Source organism: Maylandia zebra, linkage group LG12, assembly GCF_041146795.1.
Source record: "Maylandia zebra isolate NMK-2024a linkage group LG12, Mzebra_GT3a, whole genome shotgun sequence".
NCBI classification, from domain to species: Eukaryota; Metazoa; Chordata; class Actinopteri; order Cichliformes; family Cichlidae; genus Maylandia; species Maylandia zebra.
In genome coordinates, this window is record NC_135178.1 from 12,325,501 (window position 1) to 12,349,537 (window position 24,037).

At 41.6% G+C, this 24,037-nt stretch overlaps 1 protein-coding gene across 2 annotated transcripts; it reads right to left on the reverse strand.

Annotated features, from left to right (window-relative positions):
- Positions 1–3,192: 3,192 nt before the first annotated feature.
- Positions 3,193–11,132, reverse strand: klhl22 (kelch-like family member 22). Of its 2 annotated transcripts, none has more exons than XM_012917403.3 (8): positions 10,848–11,132; positions 10,327–10,587; positions 8,424–8,589; positions 8,014–8,325; positions 7,493–7,902; positions 5,847–6,039; positions 5,482–5,715; positions 3,193–5,170 (listed from the first exon to the last, which is right to left on the reverse strand). In XM_012917403.3, exons 2-8 carry the CDS (start codon positions 10,572–10,574, stop codon positions 4,829–4,831), a joined length of 1,905 nt encoding a protein of 634 aa, XP_012772857.2. In that variant the 5' UTR covers positions 10,575–10,587; positions 10,848–11,132; the 3' UTR covers positions 3,193–4,828. The 2 variants fall into 2 exon arrangements, with proteins under 2 accessions (XP_012772857.2, XP_004544164.2); XM_004544107.3 differs by having other exon boundaries at positions 8,002–8,325.
- Between the last annotated feature and the right edge of the window lie 12,905 nt (positions 11,133–24,037).

Sequence of the window (24,037 nt, forward strand, 5' to 3'; positions counted from 1 at the left end):
GGTGTGACATAAAAAAACATAAAAAATAAATAAAAGTCTCTGGACTCGAAGTCTTGTGTGTGAAATCCATATCATTTTTACACTGATGTCTTATTAACTTGAGATACGAAAGTGTACAAAAAGAGACCAATATGAGGTATGAAACAAATATTTTTCTATCCTGAATCTCACTCTTATGCATTTTTCTTCTATTCAAACAAAACTGTGACAACAAAGGTTGTGGAGTGTCTCTAGAATCGTATCCTTTTTATTTACTTGTGACCCTTTAATTATTTCTCACACCAGCATCTGCCCGTTGACTTTGATTTCCTCCCAGTCGATGTTCACGCATGCAGCCAGTCTCCTGACTGAATGGATAAGAGTTTGTAAAAGTGCCTGAACTCCTTGGCCTTCTCCCAGTGGGTGCACATCTGCATGCTTTGTACCTGGCCACCCCTGATAAGAGCCGCAGCCTTTGGTGGTGTTTGTTTGTATTTCCTTTTTGTTGATCTAATGAGGCTATACTCTGTAGTTTCGACAAGCACAGCATGCGTTAAAGACGCTGTATTACTGCGACTCTGGGTCACCTGCTGTGGTTTACCCACCGGCACATAAAGCATCTCCACGGCCCTCGTTCTCCATGTCAATGAGCCTTAAAAAGCATGAAAAAGGGGGAGGCTGTTGGCTCCTTTTCACAACTGAAAAACACAGGCAGAACCCACTGTCTCCACCCTCAGGGGGATATGGGCTGCTAATGACTTTCGTAAAATCCAAGGGGGGTAAGAGGAAGAGTGGTTTGGGGGGGGGGAATTATCCTTCAGGAGAAACCCAAGTCTAGTGTGGATTTTATCCAGTGCAATTCATTATCCGAGCGCTTCCCTGAACTGGCGTTGTCCACCCACAGGCTTCTCCTGCTGAACACACTTCATTTGCCCATTTTAATGAGGACGAGAAGAGGCTGATCTTTACAGGAATCTGACTGCCCGGTGAGCAGGTCGGAGCAGAGGGAGCTCAGATTCAGAGAAACAGTTTGCTTAACCTCTTCCACCCTGGGCTCCGTTGTACAGGAACAGGACTGTATCTGTTTTTTGCTTTCATCACCACATTTTCTACCTCTGCCCACAATAACTAACATTTCTGTTGCATTTTAATTAATCTACAGTAGCAGCTGAGAGTTTTGCAAACAGATTCACGACTCATTGTCACAAAAGGTAACTTTTTTAAAATCTGTCTGACCTGATGATAAAGATCAGGAGACTTGCAAACTTGCAAACAAAAACAGGGGTTACTTAGATACTAGGGCTGGGTATCGTCACTGATTTCTAGAATCGATTCGATTCTGATTCACAAGGTCCCGAATCAATTCGATCCATGATTAGATTCAATTCGATTTGTATCTGGGAAATTTTGCCTCAGACAGTCAGAAATATTATAATTAAGATCAGTACATTTACATATTTTTGTATCTATAAAAAGGAAGCTGACACTCGCAAGACTTTATCAAAGGTGTAAGCATCACAGCAGATGCCTTTGTGTCAAAGTAGCTGAAGATAAAACACAGAAAAACCTGAAGGTGATTTTCCTGGCCTGGGATTTTATAAAAATATTCTGTAGTAGATCAAAAACGAAAGAAAACCATTAATCAACATGGACATTTCCTCTGAAGTTACAGCGGTTTTATCAGAGACACAGCTAAGCGTTTTGCATTTTGCATAATTTAAAAAAGTTTCAATTTGTTCTGTAGCCCATTGAACAGCAGAAATTAGGTTTTCTTTTCAGAAGTAAGTAAAAGGAAAAAAAAACAGCAGCCGACAGCGCTGTAAACAACGGCAGTCTTGTGCGTAACAAGCAAGCGAATGCAGAAAACAGATTTTTAGTCGGGAAACTGTTCTTGAAGTATTGTGTTCCTGCTTTCATTCACTGTTTTAGCTGTTTGGTGGTTGTTGAAATGTTGTGAGGTTTCACCTGAAATTCTGGCATTTCAGGCAAAATAAATTTATATTAAAAAATCGATTCAGGATTTTAATGAATCGATATCACGTTATCTGAGCTAGAATTGATTTTAATCGATAAATCGATTATCAAAACCCACCCCTATTAGATACTGGTGCAAACATAAATGATAAACTCATCGTTTTATGCTCCACGATATAAAGACAAAGCCCCCCTATGGCCCCTATGACTCTATATGTCTACACTCCAGTGTAGACATATAGAAGTGAAATCGTCTGCGACACAATGATAGGCAATGTTTTGCAGGCCAGATCTTCGTCTACAGGTGACTTTCTTTGTTATCTATTGAATTGACTTCCTCCTCTCCTGCAGAGCAGGAGAAAGTAGAGGATACAAGTGGGCACTTAGCAAAATCCCCTCGGCTCATACATCCTCAACTCCACTGGGTTTAATCTGCATAACTCTACATCACAGGCTAATGTGGGCCTTTTAATTGCTCTGATAATGGTCCAGCAAAGAGCACCAGATCGACCCGCACTCAGATGTCTGTAACGGCCGCTGACGCGGTTAAGAGCGTGACTGTACGTTTTAAGTGGCCCCGAGGTGGTAGTATAGTTTTAGAACACAGAGATTTGATGCGTAAACACAAACACAGATCCTGGATGTCCAGCGCTGATGTCAGCAGATCCTGCCAGACTACTTGCTGGGGGCTGGCACAATAGTGTGAAAGAGAGGGGTGTGTGGGAGGGAGCACACACTTAGTGCTGATGGGGGGGTAACAGATGTAGATGAAACAGCCTCAGAGAGGAAAGTAGCAGTCAGCCTTCATAAAGCTGATGGAGTTTAGAGCCAAATGGAGAGGAACTGGTAGAGACTGGGAGGAATAAAAGGCAGGAGGCAGCAGTTCAAACAAGGAGCACAATCAACTGTTGGGAGCTGATGTTAGATTTATGAAATGGGCTTTAAATTAAACAAACAAAAAAAGACAAACTCAAGTCAGAGAGTTGTCGAAGCCAAAACATCTGCTTCTTAGTTACACGCCTGACAATTTCCTGTAACTTTCTCAGCAATTACTTCTTCTTTTCTTAAGGAAAAAGCAAAACAAAAACTAATATTTCTTAGAAGTCAGTTTCAGTTCCGTAGATGTTTGATTCCCAAGACATATAAATGGTGCTTCCAGCTCAACGCTGGCACAAAATCCAGTCCATTGTAAAATCCATGTAACACTTTTCCCTATACAACATTCAGACGTGACAAAAGCAGGACATATATTTTTTAATCAAATTTAAAAAGTTATCTTGTTTGCATATGTTTGACAGTGTTTCCAGCAAATCATGTGGAAAAGGCGGGTACATTTACAATTACGTGGGTTCAAATGAAGCGTTAACAGTGGTTGAGTCCAGTGTGAAACAGGGTTTGCAATGAACCATGGCAACACACACTCACACTCTCTCACACACACACACACACACACACACACACACACACACACACACACACACACACACACACACACACACACACACACACACACAGTGCTAAGCGATTCGGTGAAGACAAATATTCTGAAATAAACCATCATGAGGATTCCGATTAAGCTCAAGTGATGAGCGGATCAGTGAAAGGACACACATGCACAAAAATAATGGTTAATTTTCACATTTCATTTACAAATAAATGGCAACTTCAATCTGTAGACCCCTTCCTCTATCTAGCTACAGACATAAATAAATTAAATAATTATTATTTGGAATTATTCATTATTTATATGATGATATCAGAGGCACGATAGCTAAGGCTCGTCTCTGTTCAGACATACGCAGATCACATATAAACTCAGGCTAAGAGTGAATGAAAGCAAGAAAACAAGGCACGATATTTGCAAAACATAACGATCATTCAGAGGTTTGGAGAGATGATAGCTCCACTGAGCAGCTGTCTGGGGGATGGAGACAAAACCCACTTCTTGTATGCTTATTGTTGTGCACTGACAATGCAGAGAACCAGCTGAGGAATAATGAGAGCTTAACTGTGTGACCCCCGCCATTCTTTTCACAGATAAAACACGTGCTTGGGGTTTTTTTTGTTTTTTGCAAAACTGCTTTTATAGTATTTTTGTTTTAGAAACAGGAACTGTTATTACTACAGAATACAACTTCAGTGTGTGACATTGCAGAAAATAGAAATAAGGAAGAAGTCACTTCTCCAATCTCCAAGTGGCTTTGTGACCCATTCAGCTTCAAGTTGTCACACCAGAGCACACTCTGGTCTGGGATATGCCTGGTCATAGTTTTTGCTCTCTTGTTTTGGTAGTTGTGGATTTCGGTGGAGATTCATCGTCGGGTTTTGAGTTTCTCCGGCAGTCTCGCCACAGACTTGTCCTTGCTAGCAGTGAGCAACATGTTGCTTTTATGTTTATTTAGCCACACAGTAATACTGTTCCCACAGTAATAACTCGGGGCCCCACAGTCTGATTCTGATTCTGATTCTGATTCTTAAAGGAAAAGCCCACATTCGTGTCTTTACTCCAAAGTACCATGTTATTGCATAGCTACTAATCTCGAAAGCGTCCTTTGCTCTCTGTGATAAGCGTCGCAGAAACACCGGTGGTTTTAAGGAAATTATGACGAGCGATCAGTAACAAACAGCAGCGTGAACATTTGTTCAGAGAAGAGATTCCCGGACGGGGCAAGAGTACCTAAGGTCAGATCAGAGAAATAAGAAAAAGGTCCTGAATGACACCTTTGGTTCAGAGGCACTCCGAGTTGTCAACATGCATGTGACCCCCCCAAAAAACTAAATACATCCGAAACTCAACATGCAGAGTTAAATGAAAGAAAGAAAGAGATCGCAAGGAGGTCCTTGATGATGATGGAATCCAATTAACACGGCAGCTTCAGTCCACACTTGAGTCATCCGAGCTGTCCATGTCCACTTCTTCCCACGAAGCCTTGGTGCGTTGCTCCCAGCTTCTGGCCTGGGCAATCACAGCGGGGGTCATGAGCGCTACACAGGCTGCCAGGCCGGAGACGTGCGCCTTAAACTTCGTGCCGTTTTTCCACTCGTCTTTGTCGGCGTTGTACACGTGAACGTATTTCATCCTGTTGCCTTTGTCGTGCGTACGCCCTCCCACAACGTAGATGTGACTGTCCAGCACAGCTATGCCGGGTTCTCCGTGGCCCGCAGGGAGGGGGGACATTAAAGACCAGGAGTTGGCTGTGGGGTTAAAGCACGCTACCTGAAATGGAAGAAAAAAATAAAGCAAGCAATAAATGACTTTTTATTTCATAAAAGTGCTGCAGGCAGAGCATCAAAACGTGCTGCTCTGGCTCGTACAGATTTTAATTAGCTTGAGAAGTCAAAGCTTCTGGCCTGTATTAGTATGCAAAATAATGTCAGTCTAGAAAAGGCCGTGGAATATTTTTAAATTTAAATTCATACTATAGGAGGAAAAAACAGAGGTGAGCAGGCTGAAAAAGAGGCAATACTTTAAACTGCATGAGAAGCAAAGAGCCAACGATAAACAGCTGCGATCACTCAGGACGATACCTTCAGGACATCCCTCCTGTATCCGCGCTCGTCATTACTTCCTCCAATAACGTACATGCGGCCGTTAACGGCTGCCATGCCGTGCCACGCCCGCTCCACCGGGCCCTCTGCGCACCCTGTCCAGCGATTGGCTGCTGGGTCAAAACAGCAAGTCTCTCTGAGGTACGCCACGCCTCGGCGCCCACACGTTATATAAATTTTTCCATCCACCACTGCTCCAGCATGGGCATACACCTGAAAGGGTAGACTAGTATTACAGTGGATGTAGGTCTCAGCACAAATGTGAGTAAGCAGCGCCATCATGTGGACAGTAGAAGAATCAGATGCACTCATTTTCAATCTTTCACACCTTCAGGTTTCCATACCTCTCTCTTTAGAGGAGACACAAATTCCCACGTGTCTTTGTGTGGGTCATAACGCTCCACCGACTCCAGCTCGTGGTTGTAGTCTCGTCCTCCAATGGCATAAATATGGCCGCCCACAACACAAACACAGTGGTCGGCATGCTGCTGCTGCAGAGGCTGGATGGTGTGCCACTTGTTGTGACGGGGGTCGTATCTGGAAAGAGCAGACGAGTCTCAGAACAGTGAAGAAGAACCTTATGAAAGATGAGCTCATTTGGAAGCAAAGTGGAAACTCTATTAAAACAAAACAGAACCGTTAGGCTTCTATTGATAACGTTTTAAAAATCTTTAAGGATTTAGCAGCTCTTTTGTTGTTGTTTTTTTTTTCATCTTAAAGCAACGAGCCAATCCCCTTTACTCTAACCTGTACTCAGTTCACTTCTTCAATTTCCAATGTTCATATAAAAAAAAGGCACTGGCAACATTAGTAAATGATTTTTAGTTGGGGATGTTTGTGTGCAAAGTCTCAGCATGAAGTCAACTTTCTTCCCCCCACTTCATTTCTCCACCTCCCACCAGCCCTGTCAACTGGTGTTAAAGCTCAGAAATTACGAATATTCAGCTCCATGACTTTATGATGCGGTGCACAAGTCAGTAAGACATCTGACGCCAGCAAGTAACATCAGTAATGTGTCAGCCAAAGAAACGCCTCCAGAGACCGACAGCTGCTCAGAAATCCTCCACCACAGTAACTGTGAATCAGAGAACACCCCTGGAGCGATGTATTTAGTATCTTTACACTGAATTAAAAGCATCTAAATTAAACTATAAATATCAGTGTCTAGTTTACTTGAATCAAACCTGTATCCCCATTTGCATCTAATTAATGCTTGAGCCCTTTTAATGTTGGTCGCTGTTGTGGCAAACTACTAGTAAAGATAATCTTCCTCACCAGAACAGCAGTGTAAGCACATCATATTGACCATTCAGACCGGTAAACAGGAAGAGCAGGTTCGCTTACTTAAAGAACATCTCTGAAAGACCAGAGAGTTCTTTGCTCGGGCTTTCATGTGAAAGCGTCACTGAAAATAACACCTGAGTATGAGGCAGTCATTCTGCAACATAATGGAGACAGGCCGAGAGCATCAAACATCACCGGAGATTGCTGAGCAAAAAAGGATGAAATCACAAAAGGTGTGTGATTTCAGTCATTTTCTGCTTGTCCAGAAGAAAACTCCCTCCCTGATATTTCTGCAGCTGTGTCTGCTTTCAAAGCTCCCAAATCACCACAGTATTGTGAATGCTGGAGGTGTGGATGTACCTAAACGGATGTTGTCAAAATATAAACTGTGAACACATCATTTAAAAAGCAAACACGGAGAAAAAGTTCTTTAAGATACTGAATAACTGTAACATGGAAAATCTACATTTCCATGACAACTAGGCAAACTCCATCTGCTGGCAAAGATCCTCAAACTCCTTCCTTCCTTTCCTTTTATCGTCTCGAGGATCAAATCATGCAAATGAAAGTCCAGAGCCTCCTGTAAGATTGCTTCCTGTATTTATAATTTAAAAATTCAGTAATAAACTGATTAATGAGATTAATCAGCTGCAGCTTTAACTCCACCACAAAAATGAACCATAAAGGGCGTATGATAGGCTCTCACCTCCAGCAGCGGGTCTCTGCATGAAATCCACTGGTGTTCATGTCCCCGCCAATAAGATAAACAAAGTTGTTGAGCACGGCGATGCCCTGGTTGGACATCCGGGGAGTGTGAGCTGCAGTGAGACTCCTCCACTCCCCCCAGCTTGGGTGAAACACCTGAAACAGGTGATCGGTGTATGCGAGGGAGCTGGAACTAAACATTCCCCCGAAGCCCAGTATGCAGTGGAAAGTGGACCGCGGCTGGGTGAGAGGAGTCTGGAGGACAGGCTGCAGGAGCTCCTGCTCGTGGTAACGCAGTGCAGCTGAAACAGAATCCTTCAGCGGACACTGCTTCAGTCTGTTGTGCAATCTCTGCAACATGTGCTTCTCAATCAGGCAAAATCGCACTGCGTCGAGCATCTTGAGATTGTCCTTCAGGTGAGGGAGACAGAAACATAAATGCAACACTTTAATAGAGTGTAATTAAGATGTGTGCTTTATTTAGATAGATGAGTATAAATGCAGACACACCTTTGGACTGACCTGCAAGTACACCTGGTCAGTTTCCACCTGCTCGGGACTGTAATGATAGTGAAGCGCTGCCTCGTACACCTCATTCTCGCTGTTCACCTGGAGCTCGTCGCTGCTCAGCGCACTGAACACTTCATCCTGGGGCAGCTGTCGGTACACATCTGTTCGGGACAACGTCTGAATGTTGCTGAGCATGAAGGAGTGCACTTTGGCCTTCAGCTGTTGCAGTGCGTAGAGATCGGCCAGGTGATACAGCTCTAAAATGTTGCTCTCGTCCATCCAAGAGAAAAGGAAATCACAGCAGAAGCCTATGACATTCTCGAGCTGGAAAACACAAAAGCTGCACAGGTTAACTGAAAGAATTAAAAAAAAAAAAAAAAAAACAGAATAAGAATAAGAAATAAGTAGGAACAACAACCTACTTGTACAAGTGTGGCAGCTATCAGGACTTCCTGCACGCACTCTGGGTCTAAGTCAATCTCTGACGTGTAGATGTAATCAAGTATTTTCTTCATGGCCATGTAGGACACTCCATGAATTGCAATCTCCTTTTGCTGTGTTTCCCGGAGGCCTCCTGCAAACATCCCCCTAGTGGAGAAGGGTAATAAAGTATTATGCTGGGTCATCCTGGTCGCCCAGTAATGATAAGACTCACAGGGAGAGATGTAGCAACTCAAAGAACGTTGAATTCAAATGTATGGGAGAAAAAGCAAAAATGGTGCCAGCAGAGGGAGAAAAGGCCTTATTTTAGGATAAGCCAACAAACTGTTTTTAATATAACTGATTATTCTATATACGCACTTTTAAGGTCATATTTACCAGTGAAATTAAATTGAATTTGACAATGCTTAATGGAAAATCATTATCTGTAAGGGGGTTAGAGGGCAACCTGTCAAGAGCAGAGCCTGGGAGTTTACTGACACGTTGCATTACCCTGAAAATATTCTGCAGTCCTGCACTGACTACAAACAAGCATTCAGAACAAAAATGTTGCATTGACTCTTGGCTTATGCAAACTACAGGCTGACGTTTTCAGTGAAACGTCTAAAATGTTTCTCTTACAGTTTTAGTTTGAGACATGACGTAGGAAAGAAATCGCAAGTAAAAGTAAAATTCACCACAGACCTAAAACGAAACTGCAGCTATGTCACCTTACTGGTTTAACTAGCTGATGAAACATTTGGGGAGATTAAAACACAGATGCAACATTGGGCCTGATTGTGTTGTCAAAATCAGGTGCAATGTTGCAATCAGCTGAACCAGCTGCCCTACATTGAGTGCGAGTGAGTCAAATCACTGCTGACTCCTCACAGCAAGAAGGTTCCTGCTTTGAACCTGCCAGCTGGTTGTGTCTGCATGTTCTCTGTGTGAATTTGTGGCTTCTTCCCACAATCCAAGGACATGCATGTTAGATTAACTATTTAATGTAGACCAGCTCCAGGTGTGAATGTATGTGTAGTTGTTGTTAACATTTCCAGGCTGTTATGGAGTAACTCAAGTGAATAAGAACACTTATGCTCAAACACTGACTGTGATCTGACGAACAGATAGCCAGGAACAAATACCAACAAGTTAGGTTTTTACATGTTTTTGAATCTATAGCATTACCGCACAGTAACTATGCTCACAGTAATACACTCGAAATTATCTGGTGGTGACATTTGTATTCCAGTCACAGTAGCTCTATGGTGACCTTGTAAGCAGTGGACTTAAAGGAACAAGTGACACTGGTTTTATTACCAGTAAATGTTTTCAAGTTTTAGGCTTTAGACGGTAATAAAAACAAACCAGAGTTATATCACAGAGAAAGAACTCTTTAATTTTTTTAAAAGTTAAATCACCTCCACAGAAGTTTTGATGTGACTACAGTACGCAGGGAAAGACTAAATCACAGGTGCAATTCAAGGCCTCTGAGGGCAAAGCAATCATGTGACTGGTGGCAGAACCCAAAATATGCAAACCACTAGTAATCATATGACAATGTTGCTGAGCTTGAGGATACATTTGGTTTCAACTGGACTGTGCAAAATGCCTAGGCTGTGTCTTGTGACACGGGGGTGCCAGAGTAACTGGTCAGATTTGCTAGTGAACACATTAGCATATGTTGTGGTGTGTGTTATAGGAAACAACTTATTCATTCACTAGCCTGGAGGTGGCTGACTATTTTGATGGTCAATGGCATGCATATGAATGCTCTTGTATGATAATTTTGGATCTCTGTGGAAACAGGCACAAAAGATTGCATACAGTACTGTCGTGTGCACAGAGAGAAAACAGCAAAGTGAAGATGAAAGCAAAACAAAAAATAACTCCTGTGGGTTTTACCTGAAATAATCACAGGAGGCTGCCAATATTATACGATGGGCTTGTATTGGGCGACTTTCCACAACCAGCACAACATCAAACAAGGTCCCACTGTGTCTGAGAGACAGTAGGCCGTCCAGCAGGCTGCAGAAATGCTCTGAACTTCTGTAGGACTGTCGGCGCAGGCGGCCTGATGACCCGGCGCGTCCCCCTACTGGACTCAGAGCTCCATCCTCAGCCATGACAGCACAGCGGCGCTCGGGCTTCATCGCGTTTGTCTGCCTGATACATACATCACGCAAAGCTGCCTTCACTTTACTTCTAAAGTGGAATCATACAGCACAGCGACATGTGGTGCAAACAGGATGAAAAATGTAGCTAGAAGCTAAACACTCGGTGTGGGTGGCAATGCTCGCTTGGAAATGGCACTGCACAGTCAGTGTGAAATTACAGAATCATACCACATTAAATGCCCGATAAATACCACACGTGAACCCAAAGAACTGTTAGAAAGCATATAAATTACAAACAAATCTCCCTACCTTCGGCTAGCTGTCACTCCGCGGCAGAGCTGTTAGCTAATGTTACTTTCGTATAAAAGACAGCAACCAAAACAAGCTAGAGGCTACTTAGCGCGCCAGCTAGTGCAACGCACTCTGTATCAGCAGGATGTACGCTTAAAAACACAACCAAAGCGACTGCACAGAGAAGAGTCCTCGTATTGTTCAAAACCAGACGGGTGTCTAATACTACACGGCCTCAGGAACACCTTCACTTCTGCGAACTGAGTTGCACCTGATACATAAAAACAAAGTCTGTTTACTTTTTGGTATTTTGGCGTTAGATCAACTTCCATTGGTCATTGCTGCGCTATGTCCCACCCATTTCTGAAATCAAACCAATCAGAGAAATCTTTCACATTGCCGAGAAATAAAGCGAGAGCTCCACCTTTTCCTTTAAAATGAGTGTTCAGTGTGTAGACATGATCATTTTTACGATGGGCCACATTAAGAAAAAACAAACAAACATCATTTTGAGAATAAAGTCGAAATATCGAAATTATAGTCGAAAATCTATGTGGAGGAAAAAACAGTCGAAATGTGGAAATTACAGTTGAAAAAATGGTGCAGAAAGTTGCATCTGGTCAGACATACCCACACACAAGCCTAGAAGAGTGGATTTGTTCAAAATGAAATGGCTGGTAATGGACAGATGCGATCAATGGTCACACCTTAGTATAACAAGAGGATGTATGTTGTATCACACGACGGCTTCTTTTTCTTCACTAACTCAGCTACACAAGGCATTTTGTAGAGCAGCAGCCGTGGCAGTTTGTCTCAAAACAACTGTATTCTGCACATTTCGACTTTTTTCTTGAAATTTCGACTTTATTCTTAAAATGATCAATAATATCCTTTTTTTTTTCTGAAAATATCTGCATTATATTAAATCTAGCCGTTTAAAAAAGAAATTAAAATGATATGAATAAAAATTTCTTTAACACTACTTTTAAAGACAAATACATGCTTGTGATATTTTCTGACACAAGATGGCGCTGCTTCCTTCTCAAACAACTTTGAAGCTTCTACCTGTCACACCTGCACCAGGGGCTAGGAATTAGCATATTTACTACTTTGTCCCACTTTTGTGTTTATTTTTGTAAGGTTATTGCTCAGGGAAAATTGTATACAATTTACTTTATTGTGTTTTGGGAACTCTTACATAGACTGACCGATTAAAAAGCAGTAGTTAGGCTACACAATGCAAAAAGATAATATAAAGCTCTTCAAGCCATATCTGTTCTTTTTTTTTTAAGCCTCCAGTATTTTTGCTCTCCTTCATCACAGATTGATTTCCCACAGTTTTAGAAGCATGTGCTACCAGATAGATTTTCCAAGGGAGCAAGTCATGATGCTTTTTTTGTTTTTAATTTATTGTGGCTTCCATGTTTCTTGGGCTTTACAGTTTCATTCATCTTCTGCTGACATTTCATTTTGCATACATCATTCCCCGACACTCAGAGCAGTTATTTTTCCCACCTGCGAAAAAAGAAAGGAAAAAAACACTGCTGGAATAATCCATCACTTGATGTATTTTTCTGTCCAATACACTGTACACAGCAGCACGGTGCACGGGGAAAATTGAGAGTGGGGCTTCTCCGAGGGGTTTCTGTCCCGGGTGTAGAAATGCCCTTTATAAACACCAAATGAATTTTTGTTTGCATATATATTTTCCATCTGGGTGAAGAAGTGCCCTCCCACAGTCCTGTCTATAATAGATCCTGCTGCCTTTGTCTGAACAGCAAGCATAGGCACCACATATACACTACTGTATTTCTGTCAGCGTCATTCTTCAACCGCTAGACCTGAAAGACTCCAGCACTCAGTTAATCAATTAGTTGTTGCAGAGTTCCATTTATTTCTCTCCTGCCTTTAGGCTTTGCAGAACTGATTGGACCAAATTGATTAATCATTTCATTAGAGGTACTCTGATCTCTGATACTGTGGTATGACATCACTACAACCCCCCCTCCCCCCCACCACACACACACACACACACACACACACACACACACACACACACACACACACACACACACACACAATAAAAATATGTCACCAGGCAATGAAGTTTTTACAAAACCAATATTGCCTTTTATTTGTCCTCTGACTTCAGGCTGATAATGTACAGCAACACTAAGTCTTTTTTTTCATTTTAACTCCTAACATCAGGTGTCAAGCAGATCACACTTATCACTTCAAAGAGACAAGCATTTGCTTAATAATTTTCACATGTCTTGCGAATTGGATTTACATAATAACAGGTGGACACTGAGTAAAAAAAGAGTTTGTGGTGTGAAATATCCAAAAGCCTGCTTTTCTGTATAGTAAGTGTGGTATTACAGAAAGTACAGCATTCCAGTATACCAGCACAGCAGCATCTCCTCACATCAGGAAAAAACTAAATTAAACCGTGCAGACGACGCACATAGGAAGAGGAAGAGAAATGACAACATAATGAAAACAAAGTGGGCAACATTCTGTGGGTGTATACCACAAACACTCAGTTAGAAAGACATAAACTGGCCCAGTCCATGACCTTGAGCTTTTATTAGCAACCCTGTTACGCAAATCACGCAACTATTATTAATCTTCATCAAAATAATCCTCGAAGAAGGCATTTTATGCTGCTGTTACTGAACATTGAGCCTGTTTTGCAGTAAGGACAGGCACAGCATGTCTTTTGTCCATCAGCCTGCTGAGATGCAGGCTGATGGACAAAAAAGGGAAAAAGAAAAGTTAAAGTACTAGGTATGCTCCACAGCGTGGCCCCCTTATACTTTATCTGATAAGAGAAGGAGCTGGCAGACCAACAGACAATACAGCTGATTAGATTGGGACAGTGGAGCTCCAGTGGTGCCATTCATTCTACCTGCACCCCATCTAAAACAGTTTCCATGCCAACTAACTGCCATCTTCAGTCTGGCGCAGGAGATGTGAGTTGTAAAATGTGGTAGAAAAACATAAAAATAGAAGAAAAGTGAGTATTTCTTGCACACGTGACTTGAATCCATAAGAGCGGGCATCGTTAGGAACGGCTTTAAAGTTCTGATGACTGAGGGCTTATTTAGGGATCCAGCATACGGTTGAGTGCGCCACAGGAAAAATGCATCATATAAAAACATCTTGATGGTGTTTGTAATCCATTACGACTAAATCATACGTCTAGACGCAAGATGCATTTGTTAGGAAGGCTTAGGTTGCCCTGCTTCATTGTACCACACTAACTGCAGGTGAATGAAATCCACAACAGGGTAATCTTTCTTTGTCAACCTTGAGGGCACATCAGATTTTAGTGAGGACCTCTTGTGGCCAGTTGCCCATACTTTGAGAACCACAGCTGCAAAGTTTGTATGAGCTAAAACCTGTCGTAAGAGCACGAAGAATGCATGGCAAGACTGTAAAATCAGACGGCTTACAAAGGAGCAGGAGCAGTGCCAGGTGAATTGTGTGTTTTGTTCGAAAGGGTGGTTATAAACTGACAGAGGTGGCAGGTGCAATTTTCCCAGGGTTACTTGGCTGTTTGAAGCGAGGAATCAATTTTCCTCCACACCACAATCCTGCAAGACAAAACTTTTCAGGTTGTTGTTTGGTGAAGCCAACTGTCTTGGGGCGACGGCTGCTCTGTGATGCACGGCTCTCCCAGAATGATGAACAGCACAGGGTCATTTACACCGCCATGAGAATTGAACAGATCTGTGTCAGTATTTTGTTGTCGTTATGAAATCATGTGGTGAGAAATCACATTTGGACACTGTAGTGGGCTTATTTGGATACAAAGAAAAAACAACAACAATACATTTCTGAGGAATGATTAGAATTAACACAGCATGGGAAAATAGTGACCATATTAGCCGCTGAAGTCAGCTAAAGCAGTGGCACGACCTTCCTCGGGTTTGTCTGTCACTGAGGTCTGAGCCAGCTCTGGAAAAGGCAGAGATATTTCCCTGCCTCACTGGGGTAGTTAGAGAAAACTAATAATGGTGAAATATTTAAGCCTCCCAACTGTGTTTGCTGCTGTGAGTGGAAGGATTTCACTCACTCTCGATAAAAAAGAAGAAAACAGGGAGTAGAAGTCACTCAGTTTTCTGCACTGTTCACTCAGACATCGTAAAATCCAGGGCAGCAGCCTTATAGCTTATAGCGTCTTGCAGTGACAGACAGTGGGTGGATCATCGCTTTTTCACACATGGCCCACACTTGGCAGGAGCTGGGCATTTCCCTGTGGAGAACATTATACAAGACAGCAAGCAGAGGCTTGATAACTCAACTGGACTGTCCTCTGACACATGCTCTCAAAGGAGAAGCACAGCCTGTGTGTCATATTACAGTTTGCCTATACTGCTAATGGAAAATCTAAGAAATAAAAAAGTCTTTATGTCTCTGGTTTAGCATGTGTATGATATGATTTGATTGCATCATGCTGGACACAGCACAATCACACAATCAGTGATGCATGATGCTTTTAAACATTTCAGCCTCATACAGCAACACATGATGACTGGCATCCTCTCCGAATCTTGCAAAGAGGCGATGTAGCAGTGGCCAAGAACCCCCGAGTGGGCGGATGGTCATATCTGCCATGTGTCAGCAGACTCATATTGAACAAATGCTTGAGTGGATCAATAACAACTTGCTGTCCCCCGCTATCATATTATGCTGCCTCTGAATTCAGTTTTCACCTCTTGCCATTGGGGGGAGGGCTATTTTGAGGTGTGACATCTACCATTCTATTTGCAGTGACAATATTAGTGTGAATTAGGAATCCTTCACCAGCAACAAGGAACAGGGAGGCGAAAGCCAGGCGGCAAGAAAGACTGTGCATGCTGCACACAGACACGAGCTGAGCAGAATACATATGTGGCTTGAGAAAGCAGAGAGGAGATGCAGAACATTTATATGAATTACACGAAGAGGGTCAGAGGGACTAATGCCTGCCGCTAATGCAGCTATGATTTAATAGACCCCAATCTCGGGCTCCTCACTTGTCTATTTATTTTTCTTTTCCCTCTCAGTCTATTTGTTTTAAAATTAGGTTAGCGCATGATATGAAAAGCAATTCTATAAGTAGCTTGAATCAAAATTGAAATGAGTTTTATTTTTAGCTTGCCTTATTTGCAGACTTTCCATTATGGCTGTGGCTTGGAGACTGATAAATTAGGTGAATTAAGTAAGGGAAATACCAAAGATTAGAAGATGCAAATATACAAATATTATATGTTACGCTACATTGGGTTTAGCTAAACTGCTCTTAGCTTGAGGCTTCACAACTGACGTGGCTAACAAATTGGTGACATCACATGGATTATGTGTCTTATATACAGTGAATTTTTTATATTAGCTTAAGCTTTTTAGGTTAGCTTAAGCTAATCTGCAACTTGGCAGAAGTTCACAGCTTTATACATTCCCACTTTGTGCACTTCTGCGAAAAACTAAGCATGCCTTTAATGCTTTCATAAAACAGTAAATATCAGCCACATGCTGCATGTCATCAAGTTACTTTCACCAACTGTGAGCACTGCTATAAAAACACACATTTTGTCAGATTGCTGGTCTGGAGCTTTCAACTAATTAGCTCCAAGATCAGACCATGCAACATTCAGAGATAGACAACAGTTACATCTCACACTCTACAGGCCTCAGTCAGTATGTTAAATGTTAAAGTTCATGACAGTACAATTACTGAACAAGGACGACTTGTTTGGAAGGGTTGTCAGGAGAAAGCCTCCTCTCTCTAAAATGAGCGTGGCAGCAGCATGGATTAGGTTTGCAAAGTTGCAACAAATCACAAGACTGCTGGAACAATGTCCTTTGGATAGACCGGAGTGCAGATGCTTGGCCATAATACACAGCACCATGTTTGGTGAAAACCAAATATCAGCACAAACACCTCATATCAACTGTGAGCATAGTGGTAGAGAGGTGATGATTTGGGTTTGCTTTGCAGGTCTAGGATCTGGGCAGCTTGCAGTCATTGAGTCAACCATGAACTAAATCTTTGCTAAAATTAGGTCATGCAATAGGACAATCATCCCAGTCAGACCTGCCTACAACAGAATGACTGAAAAAGAGAAGAATCAAGATGCTGCAATAACCCAGTCAAACCACTCAAATGCTGTGGTTGTACCTTAAGAGAGCTGTGTATACCTGAATGCCTGCAAATCTCAATGAATTGAAGCAATGATGCAAAGAAGAGTGTAAAGAAGTCATACTGCTGCTAAACCTGGTTGAATAAGCTGCTGAAATGTGCACTGTCCTGAGAAAACGTTCTTCATCACATGACCGTAGGCCTATTCTGCACAGATCAGAAAATGTTATCAATGAGTTAAAAGAAACGATTCTCTTTTTAAAACAAAACAAACTATAACTGTGAAGGACAGTAACACTATATTCAAGTTTTTGTGAAAAACGTGTGGTCTCTCACCTGATTGTGAGGCATGTTTATGTTTCAATTACATTTAACAGCTCACCTTTTTCTAACTTCTAACTCTGCCTTAGCTTCCACTGACTTCCAAAGGAAGCATCAGACTGCTTCACATTTAGTTGAAATCTTTTTGTCCTTTTTAAAATATTATTTTCGCTGTCCCCGAGCAGACCAAAACCAAGGTTGATGATAATAAAGCGAAACTGTGAAAACAAAGCCGTTAGCTGGAAGACACTAACAAACTCGACAGACTTGAGGGGACCGCATGCAGAGTCAGCTGATGATTACCTGTGGGCTCATCACAACACCAGTGTGATCCATCTGTTACAACATAAATGTGTGACTTATTGAAATGCTGAACATTGTACTTGTCCGTGCTGAATAATGTGCACATCTTATATGTACCGCCCACCGTGTGCTGCTCCTTTAAGTCGCATTTTAAGCGAAGAGCACCGGGGTGAGCTCGATGTCAGATGTGATCTGTGCAACTGATGAGGGTTGTTTGTCATCGCAAGCTACCTGAGGCATTGTGGCATTTGCTCATTGCTGGGGTTATTTAAAGCCTCGGGGGATTTGTAGAACTGTGTTGCTGTGATGGTGTCAAGGATCACTTCAGCTTTATTCATGTAAGAGGCTGCGATACTGCAGGGGAGATTGTGTCACAGTTCAGACAGGAATTTAAAAGCACAGCACCCAAAAAAAGGCACATTTGATTTATATGTAGTTTACTAGATGTTAGTAGACTTACAAGACGGTGCGAACGAGACAAAGGGAGCAGGCAGCGATCGGGTGTCCAACACAAACAAGCAACGACTGACATGAAAAGCAGACAATAGAGGAGAAAATTGAATATAAATAAAGGTCATGACAGAGTTTCCCTTTGTGGCTTTGACAGCAAAGTTCAAGTTTATCTAGTGTTACCATTTCATTCACATGATAAATATGTTTTTGTTTTAAAAAGTTATAATGTAGGATTGCTTTATTTAAAATATATTAATGTTGGCTATTGATTTTTAGGCCAAGGGTGTCAAACATCAGGTCCTGGGGCGTAAATGTGAAGGATACAAAATGCAAAGGAGTGGATAGACTTTAAGCTTTAAATCAGAAATGTCAAACTCATTTTATATACTGACCACTTTAAGTGGACCAGACTGGTAAAACTTTCTGTCAGTGAAAAGCAGTTCAACTTCATATTTAATATCACAGACATCTCAGTACAAGAAAAACAAGTTCACTTTCATATATCAGTAAGCCTCTACATGATAAAGAAAATGTTTTTGTAGTTAATGAAAGAAATCAGTCAGCGCAACTCTTTGGGCTTACATTGTAAGAAGTGAATGTGTAGCCTGTTGGATTACTATCCTGTAATTATAAAGCAGAAAGTTTTTGTTAATTCACAAAAGATTTATTTTATGTTATTTATTTTTACTTTGCAAAAAAAAAAAAAAAAAAAAAGAAATCCCAGGAATTTCTATAGTGGTGAAAATGTTGCAGGATGTGGCATGGTGGAATAATTGAGAGAATCTCCCACTAAACATTGGGTTGGTATCATTTTCCATTTCAATTATTATTGGTTTGGTGTTTTTGTGGATTGGCCACACCAATGTAGGAGTGGAGTTTCCACTCTAGTCCAGCTATTTGGAGTTGAGTACAGGGAGTAGTTGATTGGTAATGGGTTTAGGCCTTATCTATAAAGGAGAAAACAGGAAGGAGTTTTTTCTGTAGGACACAGTTGCAGCAGGGAAGCTGGTTTAAATTTGGAAACTCCAGTGAGAGAAGTGAATATTTTAAAGGAAAATAGTTTTAATCTGGCCTGGAAGGTTTTGCTTTTAAAATAATCAAATGACACTGGAGGGAGGACTCGTTTTAATCAGGGTTCATGTGGATTTGTTGTCATAAAAAGACTGGATTGGAAACTGTTGGTATGCTGGGTTCAAGGAAGAAAAGCCTACTCCGGAATTGGGAGGTAACCAATGAGAGGAAATTGATCAAGACGTGTAGAGGAGGAGCTTGAGAGCTGAAGTGCCAGGATTTGATGTGGAAACCCACTCCCTAGAAGGCAAGGTTAACAATTCTGACCGTGCCGACTGTGGGCCTTGGATTGCAGGCCAGAACTGCATCTTCAGCCACTAGTCTGCTTCAGAGGAAAAATAAATCTTGTGTACCCCATTTCCAGTTCATTTTCATTAGAACTTATTGCTTTCTTGTATGGAAGCCATTTTTATGGCCCACTTAACAAAAAATAGGAACTTTTCTGTCATTTAATTGTTTTCACTACTTTGGGTGTATTATCACTGTGGGGAAGGTCTTTATCAGAAAGACAAGCTGCAAAATTGATGAAATTACAGTGAAATGTCCAAAATTCCTCCAAAGTTTCCAAAGACGTCCAGTGGGCCGCATGGGGTCAAAATTCTTGCCCCTGAGCGTCGTGTTTGACAACCCTGTTTAAAGCTTTTCCTATTGTTAAAGTCTCCCCCCTTACTGTTGTGAGGGACCAAGCAGCCAAAGCAAAGAGGACACAGGCAAAAAAATATCTTCAAAAAGGGTTTTCTTTATTTTAACCCTCAAAAAGTCCAAAATTAACAAAATTCAAAACCATACTTAGCAGGCCCATAAAAGAGGTCAACTAAATATAACTCTACAAAAAAGAATTTCCAGAAACTTCAACAAAACAAAGTGAGACACAACTTAACTCACAAACTGACCTAATTACAAAGACACATGAGGGTAACTTTTATAATGATTTGGCCAAACCATTTGAACACAATAAGGGGGAAAAACAAAACACACACTAATATTAACTAAGCACAGAATAACCTAACTAAACCTAAAACACGCCTGCTCCTGGTAAGCCCATGGTTGGTCCTGCTGAGCAGGCATTTTGTCCCCAGAGTCCTCAGCCACGCCTTTTGCCCAGACAGGAAACAGCCACCGCCCAAACCCAGGTAACTCAAAGAAAGAGAAACATAATTAATATAACAAAACATTTTAGAAAAACCACACAATGTTACTATGTGCGCGCCTCATAATACCAGTGTTAGGTTTAACCAAATGATTAATGAAGAAAACTGCAAAGCAAACTAATAAAGTGAAAAATGGACTAATTTACCCCTGTGTGGCTGATGCCATCACAACTGTTCATAGTAATTAACTAACAGATCAACAATTAAATGACAGGAAAGTCCCTGTTTTCCTTTTATTTGAAAAGTCCACAGTTTAAAATAAAAGGAACATTTTCTGGGAACTATAAAAAACTTTACATTTCATAATTACAGGACAGTCTGAGCAACAAACTAACCACTTTTCCTGTAATTTTTCACAAAAGGTTCATCATGTAGTTTGATGGGTACGACCCACTTAAGGTCACCATGATATAAGTTTGACATCCTTGTTTTAGGCCAGCACATGATTATATGTGAGATTTGCTGTATTGTTTGGCAGCTTTTATCATTTAGAATTTGCCAAAAACAAAAATTGAAAACAAAAGCAAAGTCGTGTGTAAAAACTAAATACACCCATACAAAACAAAATAAGTGTTCCAGATTATTTGCCAGTGATAAGACCCTCCTTTGGAGAGTGACAGGTGGGAGCTGTCTTATCCAAATCTCTGACATCTAAGATGTGGTGTTCCCATTCTTAGTGAAGCATCTGCTGCTTTCCTACCAAAATACAGAGCTCTCTTAACACCTTAAAAATGGCAGAAGCTATGCATGAGTCTGTCAAGATGTCTAAATACTTTGAAAGAAGTCTCTCCCTTTTGAAGAAAGAAAACATTTTCTGCCAAAGTACTTTCTCAATCTGCATGTGGCAGATGCAGAAAGGTTTCAATCATCTGCCGATTTCTTTGGGACCTCTCCGTATTCAGCCAAAGAGGAGCCTCATACCAACTGTGAATCATGGTGGTGGAAATGTTATAGTTTGAGGTTTGCTTACTGCCCTCGGGGACTGGGCAGCTTGCAGTCACTGATTCAGCTAGAAATTCTGCATCATATCAAGTGTGAGGCCATCTGTTTGAAGGCTGAAGCATATCCTTACTCCTTTCATAAAAGCCGATTACATCTCTGGATATTTTTGCCCCATAAATTAGCTTTTAAAAGCCCAGTTTGCTTGTGGTTATCTTCACTTATGACACTATTATATATGAAAGTGGATCAAGTATTTCATTTCTCCTAATGTCAAAACACAAAAATTAAATTTAGATGCATATAAAAAGACTGTAATTAAAAAATAGTCAGCATCCCACTTTCTCAAAAAGTTCAATTTCCCCATCTCTGAATGACAGCATGGGTAGCAGGACAGCTTTTAGTTAGTGCATAGATCACACTTTACAAAATCAGCACATACATGTATGCATAAGGTTCCTTATCACTGCCTGACATATGGATGTATTTATACTAACTAATATGTGCTGCAATATAAAATACTGGCATGGAACAATATTGCTGTAACATGAGTGACTGATCCGTTCTGTCCTGATCATTTCATGCTTACATCATAGGTGAGCTGTAAACAGGGCCATAAACTAATTCCCTAAAAGAAAGACCTTGATCTAACCTGACTGAAACGTGTGTGAAAGGTAAACATGAAGTGTTCAAATTTACGACGGTGTCACTATCAATACACGGTGTGTCTCTAGCACCTTGAGCGTCATTTGTGGAACAAACAATCATAATTCCTTTTAGTCTTACAGATTAGACAGTATCAGCACTACGAGACCGCTTACTACGCCAACAAGGTTAATAAGAATAAGGTTAATAAAGCTGAATAAAAGAAAAAGGAGACACACAGCAGTAAAGAGAGATGCTTGAAATAGCTTGGCAGTGCCAGGAGTTGCACAATCATGTAAATGGAGGTTTGTAGACCTCTATTCTGTTCTGAACACGTGCAGGCTGATTTAAGGAAACCTCTCAATTAAGCGGATTACAGTGTCACACTTATAAAAGGGTGTCTAGAAGTATGTTTGTACACACAGCGTGCTCAAGCTGCGATTGATTTTACTCCGGGCCAGAAGAAATGCATCAGCAGTCTGTTCAAAGACTTTGACTCCCATGTGTCCCGCCAAGAATCTGCCAGATGCAAAATATCAAAGCGATAAGGACCTGGAACAACAACTTGGCCCAGAGTGGTCCAGTCACCCTCATAAATCATCACATATTCATAAGCACACTGTTAGTGATAAGCTATCGCCGAGAAATATCGGATGTCATCCTTAGCATCAGATCTTAAAATTTACATGAAACTTTATTTAGTTCTCACTCTTCTCTATATTTTGTTTAAACAAAATATAGTCCACACGCCTCCACAGGTGTGGGAGGAGTTCACTCACTGAACTCCTCCCACACCTGAGTTTTTGTTTCAGCTATAGGTGCCTGTGCGACGTTCCGGTTGGCCTTTATCTGTTAGCTCCCTCCAAGGTCCCACAGGCTAGCCAAGCCTGATAGGACTCCTTTAGCTTAATAGCTCCCTTCAGCTCTGATGTCTTGCATCTAGTTTGGAGATTACCACCACGAGAGGTACCAGCCACCTTACAATCCGTTCTTCATCTGTGTCCCTAGTCTCTTTTGGAATACTGTCCAAGTTCTCCCAGTCAGAAAGTTAAAGATTTCACAGGCTGCCAGGCATTCCCAGCAAACCCTCACTATACGTTTAGGTGTGGCAGAACATCAGACTAGCATTCTCCCACACTACCTGATGGGTCTGTCTAGCACAAACCCCTATTGCTGGAACGCCAAGACAATTCTACTATGACAGCAAAAGCAAGACGCAAGTCACCAGAGCTCTTTGTGTTACTCGTGCATGAGGGAGAGAACTGTGACGAGCGCTGTTCCTTCCGCTCAAACCCCAGTCGCTCTTGTCTGCTCCCTCGTAGCACTGCTCTTTATTGAGGTTACATGAATATGCATAAGATCATTAACAAGTGACGTCTTACATAGGCATACATGTGAACAAAGAGTACCTTGTCTGTGTGTACGTATAGGCATGCGTGTGTGTGTGGGGTCAAGATGTGACTCTGTGAAGACTCCCCACACCTGCTGGTGCCAGAGTCCAGCAGTTCACTTAAACATAAGGCTGTTTCACTCAAACAGATATAGGTGTGTTTGCTATACCATATATCAGCAAGAGAAGATACAACCTCTCTCATGACCCTAGGAGGTGGGTGATCTATGCCAGAACACTCTGAAGAGGCGTGAACGTACTCCCCTCTTCACGCTACACAGGGTTGTTACAGACCTAGGATGAGACATTCTTTCAATATGCAATCGATTATAAAACTCTAAGCATATATGAATATATATTTCTAAGCATAAATGACAATCAACAATATAAACCTAACACTACCTGAACCAACTCCCCACCAGGTGTTCATCAGCTCCTCTTCACCTGATTGTCGTGAACATATAGTCGCAGATCTGATGATACAATTACAGACTCAATCATCAATCTGTGACCTAGGGCGTCCTGGTGCCTCGTGCACTTATAAACATCCTAATATTCGAACATTGTTTTCCATATAGACAAACTGTGATTTGCACAGAACTTGACTCGGTTCAGATCAGACAGGCTGTTCCTCCTAATCGTGCCCCTATAGGTCTTTCATCCACTGGCAAGCTGAGGGGACACGAATACCCACCCCTGCCTCCAACCTCATCATGGGCAAGTCTAAAGGAGGAGACTGGTTCCAGAGCCCAAGTCATGTGTTGAGGTGAACCCGACTATATCTCAGCCTCAGACACGAGCTCAGGTTCCT